This window comes from Synchiropus splendidus, chromosome 11, assembly GCF_027744825.2.
Source record: "Synchiropus splendidus isolate RoL2022-P1 chromosome 11, RoL_Sspl_1.0, whole genome shotgun sequence".
NCBI lineage: Eukaryota > Metazoa > Chordata > Actinopteri > Syngnathiformes > Callionymidae > Synchiropus > Synchiropus splendidus.
Genome location: NC_071344.1, coordinates 17,591,486 through 17,600,269, shown reverse-complemented (window position 1 = coordinate 17,600,269; position 8,784 = coordinate 17,591,486). Strand labels below are relative to the sequence as shown.

At 43.9% G+C, this 8,784-nt stretch overlaps 1 protein-coding gene across 2 annotated transcripts; it reads left to right on the top strand.

Moving 5' to 3' along the window:
- The first annotated feature begins 973 nt into the window (after window positions 1–973).
- On the top strand, window positions 974–8,526 carry lman2 (lectin, mannose-binding 2). 2 transcript variants are annotated; one of them, XM_053879129.1, is made up of 9 exons: window positions 974–1,178; window positions 1,846–1,964; window positions 2,144–2,261; window positions 3,168–3,247; window positions 3,602–3,763; window positions 4,196–4,310; window positions 4,724–4,843; window positions 5,169–6,663; window positions 6,841–8,526. In XM_053879129.1, exons 1-8 carry the CDS (start codon window positions 1,043–1,045, stop codon window positions 5,327–5,329), a joined length of 1,011 nt encoding a protein of 336 aa, XP_053735104.1. In that variant the 5' UTR covers window positions 974–1,042; the 3' UTR covers window positions 5,330–6,663; window positions 6,841–8,526. The 2 variants fall into 2 exon arrangements, with proteins under 2 accessions (XP_053735104.1, XP_053735103.1); XM_053879128.1 differs by lacking the exon at window positions 3,168–3,247 and adding an exon at window positions 3,043–3,125 and having other exon boundaries at window positions 6,841–8,521.
- The last annotated feature ends 258 nt before the right edge of the window (window positions 8,527–8,784 follow it).

Genomic DNA, 8,784 nt, shown 5'->3' with positions numbered 1-8,784 from the left:
TGTCACGAGTGTCCAGTAAATCAGAGTAATTCAACTGTCCAAGTCACTTAAACGCATGAGCCAACAAGTCGTGTTGTCACGGAGGAAGGACGAGGAGACGCTCCCAGTGACAGCGCCACACTCCGCTGACTCACTGGTGTTTTTCACCTCAATAATCACCAAGGTGCACAACCCCTGTTTACAGCAGTGTAATGATGTCATCACTGCCAGAGAACAATAGTCTGCAAACACAAACAGCGAGTTATTATTTGGGAATGCAGCACCAAAAGAGCTTAGAGTCCATTATTATTATTATTATTATTATTATTATTATTATTATTATTATTATTATTATTATTATTATTGTTATTTAATTACTTCATATTGTATTGTTGCTGATTTTCTTTGGTTCATTGCTGCTCATTCTATTCGGATTTAATCTTGTAATATTTGCACTGAAGATGTTTACATTTGCTCTTTTTTAATTCTTCACCCACACTATCTCACGATCCCCGGTTATATAGTGGTCATCATCAGTTATTTGTTCTCCGCATTCCTGCTGTTTGTGTTGGGGTGTCTGTATGTAAATCATGTCTTAGTTTTTGACAGATAAAACCCATTAATGAACGATGCAAGTCGGTGGAAGAACTGGCGCTCTGTTTATTTGCCACCGTCTGTCGTCACCAAGTGGAATATAACAGGAACTACAGCTTGCTTTCTGATTGGCTCAATTGGCGATGTGCTGCCCACCGATTGGCTGTTGCAGCTGGATCCTTGTGAAAATAGGTTCCGTGCAGAAACGTGGTAATTGCCTTATTAAATTTCTTTAAATGCGACATTAAATACGTTCATTCATCTCTCTAATAGTTCTATATTCAATTCAAATGATATATGAGGATTTATGAAGTTAACATTTAAGTGTGACTCCCATTTTTGTTATAGAATTTGACGACTGAAACTTCAAAATATGTAGTTTCTACCCGGAGGAAATGAGTACCAGGACCTCTTCGATTCATGTAGTTTTGTTTGTCTGCGACTTTCTACCCTGAGCTGTCTCATCAAAATGGGTGGTTTAAGGTCCGATTTCATCACCACCATTATCTGTTTGGCCTTTGCTTCAGTGCAAGTGAGAGGAGATATAACCGACGGAAACCCGGAACATCTTAAAAGAGAACATTCGTTGATGAAACCGTACCAAGGTAAGACTGCCCCAGCGCAGTCGCGGAACTTGCTAAACACTTAAAACCCAAGGCGCTTTTTATTTAGCCACAGAAACGTTGTGTCGTGTGTTATATGAAAAATGCAGAACTGGTGCGCCAGATGTTTGGTTTACGTCCTGTGGCAGCTGCGACCCAGCATTTGTGGGTTTCCTGGTTTGAAAGGGTGTGACGACAATATGGTATTTGAAGTTATTTGTTTTAAATGTTGGACGAATGTAATAATAAAAAGAATAGTTCCACTTGGGAAAATGCGTGTTTGTATCTAAATAAGCGCCTAACGGTCGTTATCGGAACATCTTCAGCGCAAACTTGTGTCCGCAATAATTCGTTATTATACATGACTCAGTTCAATGAAATATCAAGCTTAATGTTACAACAGCGCCGGAGCGCGGTAATTACTCTGAAATAGTTCACGTTTCTGCTTCCCGTTGTCAGCCCTGGCTTCGTGAGAGGTTATGAATGTGTCATGGTGAATTAATTTCCTTTAACACATTACATTTATTTCATTTTACAAAGATGGTGGTGGCAGTAGTAAAAGTCTCTTCATGTCTGCATATCTACTACATTGCATAGCAGCTACTTGTGATATTAATGAAGTCAAAAATGTACCCTTTGAACCCTTTCAAACCCTTCTCTTCTCCTGCAGGTGTTGGAAGCAGCCCCTCGAGTCAGTGGGACTTCTCTGGCAGCACTTTGGTGACAAGCTCGTATGTCAGACTAACTCCAGATGAGAGGAGCAAGCAGGGATCCATCTGGAATACTGTGGTGAGAAGATGTGTTTTCTGTGTTGTTTTGCGATGTCAACTCAAAAGGCAAGGCAAGCACGGTTTCCAATAATCTCGTTGTGCCTGTTTTTATCAACCTATTTGTCTCTGAATGAGAGCAGCAGACAGCATTTCCATTTCCTTCCTATCAATAAATGTAAGTGCTTGTGTGTTGCACAGCCTTGTTTCCTGAAAGACTGGGAGATGCACGTGCAGTTTAAAGTTCACGGAGCCGGAAAGAAGACTCTCCACGGAGATGGAATTGCCATCTGGTACACCAAAGACAGACTGCATCCTGGTAAAGTTGCATGGTTTCTTAACTTTCGCTGCCGTGGAATTCCTTAATTCTTTCTATTGACAGTTGTGAGAACGTCACTGTAAATTCACAGTCAGTACATCTTAAAACAGATGCCACTTAAATGCTTGATGTTCTGTTTGCTCAGCTTTACTTTTCAGTCAGTGAGAATGTTGTTGCCTTGGAGAAGTAATTATTGTTTAATTGTCACTTTTCAAAACTGTGATCCTTCATTCATCCATGTCCACCGCTCATCTGAGGTGAGGTCACATGTTTCCACAGAACAGGAGAAAGTTCTGGGAAAATACAGAGGTGTTCATCTGAGAGACACGATATCTCCAGTTTGTCCTGGGTCTCCCTTCTGACCTCCTCCCAGGTGAACACCTCACTAGTCTTGGAGGAGCAGTAGTTCTACTCTGATGTTCTCTCACTTGTGAACAGGACCCCAAGATACTTGTGAGCTCCGTTAGCTATGAAAATCAAATTAAATATCATATTCAACATCGAAAGAAGTTAAAAAATGAGCTCTAATTTTAAGAGAAAATGCTGAAAATAAGTGACCTTGAGGAAGGAAATTGAAAATTTAGGTGGCCTCAAAGTTCTCTATCAAGATGCTGATGTTGTAAAATTAAATCACAACATTTGGATTATGAAGTTGTTACTGCTGATTTCTAATCCAATTTTCCTCTGAGAATTCCTTCAATTGTTGCCGTGTTTGTCACGTATTCCGGGCTGCCGCTGCCTCCCCTGCTGTGAGCTCACGTTCCCTCTGCCTCCACTCTAGGCCCGGTCTTTGGAAACCAGGAAAAGTTTCTTGGCCTGTCTATTTTTTTGGACACCTTCCGCAATGACCTCCATGGCATGGATGTAAGTTGACGCTGCGTGACTGACCTGCTTGTTTCTCCACAGGACCCGTCTTTACCAACAATGCCATCTTCCACGGGCTGGCAGTTTTTGTAGATACTTACTCTAACGATGATGCGACTGACGTGAGTGGTGGCTCCGGTTCTCTCGCCGGCATGTTTCCATCCAGCCAATATTGTTTCGTTTGTTCCGGTATTGGAATGCATGTTGACATTGTGAGGCTGTGTCGACGAGTCACCGTGTAACGTCATGTTTATTTGGTGTATCTCAAAGCTCATCTTAGGTCCTTGCTGTTATTCGTTGTGGAAGCCTGTTCGCATCACAGCATTCCAACCAATCTTTAATTGACCTCTCATAAGACCCAGTCTCCATGGCAACGATGGAATGTGAACTTCATCATTTCATCTCACTCGTTTGTCATTTCATCACTCCAGAACTTGAGTCCAGCCAGAACTTGACTGTTGTCTCTCTGTCTCCAGAGGTCTTTCCCGTACATTTCAGCCATGGTCAACAACGGCTCCCTGAGGTACGACCACGGCATGGATGGCCGCCGGACAGAGCTGGGTGGCTGCTCTGCTGAGATCCGTAACAAGGATCACGACACGTACCTCGCCATCCGTTACTCCAAAGGCAGACTCACCGTACGTCTGTCTCCATTTTACTGATTTAAAAAGTCTCTTACGGCCATTTTTATATCTGATCTCAAGAGGACGACAGAGATCAAATCTTTAAATGTGAATTCATCTAGTGATTCTTCCTGTCTGTGCAGTCATTGTTCCAGAGTAAGAGTTTATTAACAGTGTTTACTTTGGGGTTGTTTGCTGTTAAAAAATCTCTGAGTTATTCCGTGCAGTAGTTTCACTAAGTTCTGAAAGTCAAACCTGATCAACAGTCTGAACATCTCATGTCCAAGATATTCACTTGACACTGTTGTAGGTCTGAGCAGGAAAGTAGATCATTGCCAAAGTGAGTCCAGTTTTAGAAGAAACTGTGTATAACATATATGGTACAGTTCATGTCCGAAAAGCTTCCAAACTATCTTTGGTTTTTCAAAGCATCCTTTTCTCCTCCAGGTGATGGTGGACGTGGAGGACAAGAACGAGTGGAAAGAATGCATCGATATTGGCGGCGTGCGTCTTCCAACTGGGTATTTCTTCGGCGCCTCTGCCACCACAGGAGATCTATCCGGTCAGTGGCAGTTGCAGAAACCTTTTCTTTTGCTGAGAATAATGCACGTGATTCTGCATGGATTGTGCGAGTATAGTTGGTGAATCCAGGGTACAAGTCATTAACACATTTATTTCTTACTACACAAGAGACCACAGTCATTTTTTTTAAATAAATGAGGAACTGAAAAGCAAACAAGTAGTTTGTCTCAGTTTTGGACTTGGTCTCTGTATGCACAGTTCTCAGTTTTGACTCGATCTTGCGGTGGGTGCTCTCCGCTACAACACTAGTTTCTCCCAAGGATGCTGCTCTGCTGCTTATAAAGAGCAATGAGAGATTTGGTCAGACTGTTTTCGTCTCGACTCAGTCTCCAATGATGACATCATGCAAGGTTGCTCGGTCAAAAACGGATAATTGACTCTGATTTCCATCAGATAACCACGACATCATCTCCATGAAGCTCTACCAGCTGATGGTGGAACACACGGCAGAGGAGGAGAACCAGGACTGGACCAAGATCGAGCCCAGCGTCAGTCTTCTGAAGTCGCCTAAAGGTCTGACAGGATTTAGAGATAGTGGGAGGGATCTCAGATGTCACAGTGGCGTCATGTTGTTCTGAGCGCAATAGAATATTGAAGCAGATCGTGTACTTGCATGTGATCGGGGATGGAGTTTTGTGTTCCATCTCTGAGCACATATGAAAGATCGGGCTGGTACCACTGTGACCACTTTGGTGTGTGTCATTCTATCAACCCTAGAATGACAGAATTGGGGTCACGCTCGGTATTAGAGTCCAGCCAGGATGGATTTCAGTTGCAACATCTGAAGAGCTAGCGGAGGTTTCAGTCGTTGGTTTTCATGGTCCGACTCTCTTTCCAGACAACATTGACGATCCCACTGGAAACTTCCGTGGCACGCCGCTCACAGGCTGGAAGGTCTTCCTCCTGCTGCTTTGCGCCCTGCTGGGCATCGTGGTGTGCGCCGTGGTGGGAGCTGTGGTCTTCCAGAAGAGACAGGAGCGAAACAAGAGGTTCTACTGAGGAGACACGGACGAGTCATCACGGAATGAACTGTTTCCCGGTGACCGACTGAGCACACTCAATGTGAAACGTTTTTCTTAAAGATTGTACAATGTTTGTATCCTTAAAGCACTGGGAGTGACGGTCTTTAACCCTCGCTTGCAAGACGGTGTCCGTGATTAGCGCCGTCTCAGTCTCCGTCTAAATTCTCTGGAATTTCACTTTAATGTCTCAAAATCTCATCGTTTTTCATGAAGTCTTCTCAGCGATGTGATTGTTTATTGACAGAAACACAAACCAGGGCACTTGATTCTCCTGGTAGCTCCTGAGACCTGATCCTGCGTTGACATAAAAGTCCTCTACGTCTTTGTTATTGACTTGTGTTGAAGTGATGAAAAGCGCCCTCTGTTGGTGGTTTGAGACCTTTGTCTTCTGACTCGTCTGTTAAATGATCACGACTGAGGTCAACTGATTCAGATAAGTGAGGTTTTCCGACCTCATTGATTTTGAGGATTACAGTCGGATGAACACTTGAGATTGGATTTCTGTCATGAGTTATCGCAGCTGTGAAAGCTAATACTGGACCCTGAAATACTGAGCAGTACACAGTGTCAGCAGGTGTGAAAACAATTTAGCAGCACTTCTCCCTTGTGGCCTCGGTATAAACCCCTTAGGTTTGGTCACCATTGCCCCGATGTGTTGAGATGAAAACGTGAAAACCGCCCGTCAACATGAAAGCCACTCTTCTGATTCATGTTACTTTACTTCTCTGTGAAGCAACTCTGAAGTGTTATCTGTTAAATTTCAGTCCCTTCAGCTTCACTAACATGGGAGCAGTGATCTTAAATCAGTGTGTGTCTGTATTTTGACTGGATTGTTTGTACTCCCGTCCAAACGCTTTGGAAACTCCGATTTGCTCTGTTAATGCTGGAAGTGCTGCTGTCGAGTTCCTTTGTGCTTCACATACCGCCAAAATCAACGGGCATGGTTTGTTTCAATTCTGGGTTTGTAAGCGCCATGTTGGGTTCTGTGGTGGGAGGAAAAATAAATTCTGGGTTTGTAAACACGACGTTGGGTTCTGTGGTGGGAGGAAAAATAAAGTTGAGACAGTGTGATGAGAGCGCAGCGCTGACTGTGTGAAGGGCGGATTCTCATCCACATGATCTTTTCTCTCATCTCCTGAAACGCAAGGTAAGAGGTTTGACACGTGTGCCAGACTGCATCTTCTCCACCTGTCACTCCTCTGTTTTTACAGATGCAGTGCCCAGGAGTCGGACTGGACATGGTCCGGTCTCTATTGAAGGTCTTGGCTCCACACCTGCGCACCAGACCTGATAAAGACTTGCGCATCGAAGGTGACACGTTTCTGAAATATACCTGGTGTGGTTGCTGTTTTCAAGCCTTTCATACTGTTATGACACAAAAATATTTATAATAATATATTTTCTCATCCACATTTTTTAAAACAGATTTTGATCACTTAGTTTCTACTACCATACTCAGGTTGTTTATCTCTGTCTCTTTGTGTTTAGGATTGGACCTGCTACAGAGACAGCTTGGTGATGACACAGCTGTGTCCTTCCGTCCTGCCGACACTCTCTTCTTCACCTCCATCATTGTCTACCCTCTCTCTTCCTTTCCCACCCACTTTATACAGCTACTCTGTCCTGCTTCTTCTGACGTCTGTTGATTTCTTTTTTTCCTCTGTGCGCATTCAAAGTACTTGTAGAGCGATACATTACAAATTGAACTTGGTTTATTTGTTCATGAATATTCATTTAATTCATGGCTGATGCAACATTTTAAAGCATATTGTCCCACACATCTTCTGCCTCCCACCTTTTGCCAGCAGATGGCGCTATTGTATTGGTAAAGTCTCTGCTGTGCGCCTGTCAGGGAGGAATAGAACCAGATCATACGTTTTTTTCTATTGATATTTCAGCAGCTGAAGTTGTTTCGGAACGTGATGCTTGGGCGTGTGTGCTCCGTCATGTGAGTCTGTGAGAGTTAAATGAGGTATTTTCCCGACTGCTGCTGTTGCAGTTCTTGATCGTTTAGACTCCTGTTGGTCTTTCTTTTGCTCTTTAACGTTCATCTGGCTAGTCAGATGAGTTGAGCAGCTCATGACCTTAGTTTGAGTATGTTTCTTTAACGTCACCATTAGCACAGCTGTGGTAGCTGTTGCTTGTATCCAGTTCATTTTACATGAGAGAGTTGCTTCGCTGATTTCGATGCAAAGAGTGTGGCGAGGAGGAGACCTCTGTCAGCTCGTTCATGTGTTCATTCACAAATCTGTTTAAAATCAGAGTCTCCTTTTTCAACGGCTGCAATATTTGAAAACCTGTCACAAGAGTGGCTGCACACGGGGAACCACCACCACCTGCAGGCGCCAGCCCCGCCGCCGCCGTCCTCTGGTCAAACACGTGACGGAGCGTTCATGTCTCACTGACTTTCATTTCCACGTCTGAAAGCTGCAGTTTTTGCCTATGGGCAGACTCTACTGTTTGATACATCCATGCACGCTGCATGTGTTTCAACCCCCAAGAGCTCTGCATATCACCGTGACCAAGACTTTGCTTGTCGCCTTCCTCCTCTTCATCTCCAACCTTCTTGCTCCATCTCTGTCACTCCTCTCCACTAACCATCTGCCCTCCCTAACCTTTTCTTCTAACTTCTCCCTCACTGACAACCTCAGTATCTTCATCTCTGACTCCAGAGTCTCAACATGTGCTAAAGAGTAAAGTAAGACTTCACTTATATCATGATCTATTTTTTAAAAACACACTTCCTGCATCACCACCTTCTGTCCTGCCTCTAGTCATTTCTTGATTTAATATATGGTCTGCAGACATGTGATGCTGCTCGACTTGTTAAAAAATATATATGCTGTTTTTCCTTCTGCCCTGAGGCTCAATGTGTCCCTGATTCATTCACAGCCAATTTACACCTCTCACTCTGGTTTGATGGATGAGTCGTGGTGAGTGTTTGTGGGTCTTGCCTCCTGTTCTTTAGGACTTCTCGATTATAGTGACCCATTCTTGCCCCAACGCTCTCTCTGTGGCCTCCACTTGGTCCAGATCTGGACACAGTGGTGCGTCTTCCACCAGAGCTCTGCCTTCTCCTAGACACACACTTCAACAGATTGGCCTTGAAGTGATGTTGTTTGCATTTAGGATGAAGAGCCGATTGTTTTCATGGATCTTGATGAAGACCTTGAACAGCTGACAAGTGTCCCTTATCTCAGATCGTCTGGCTCTGACTTTGGTTTTGTGGAGTAAAATGTCTTTTCTGTTCTGTTGCTGTCAGTTGTCATTTATTGCTGAGGGACAGGGAGTCAGTGGAAGCAGATGAAGTTTCGTAGTGAAGAGAAATGACTCTAGTTAACTCACCGCTAACAGCCGGACTCCAGCTAGAGGCCAGGAAGGGTGTGTGTGTGTGTGTGTGTGTGTGTGTGTGTGTGTGTGTGTGTGTGTGTG

What these genes read in the sequence shown, in the direction of transcription:
- lman2 (XM_053879128.1), top strand. Translation starts at nt 1,043, where the DNA reads ATGGGTGGTTTAAGGTCCGATTTCATCACCACCATTATCTGTTTGGCC. An exon ending in CACCACAGGAGATCTATCCG is followed by an intron (nt 4,311 to 4,723) that starts GTCAGTGGCAGT and finishes GATTTCCATCAG; the next exon opens with ATAACCACGACATCATCTCC. An exon ending in TCTTCTGAAGTCGCCTAAAG is followed by an intron (nt 4,844 to 5,168) that starts GTCTGACAGGAT and finishes CTCTCTTTCCAG; the next exon opens with ACAACATTGACGATCCCACT.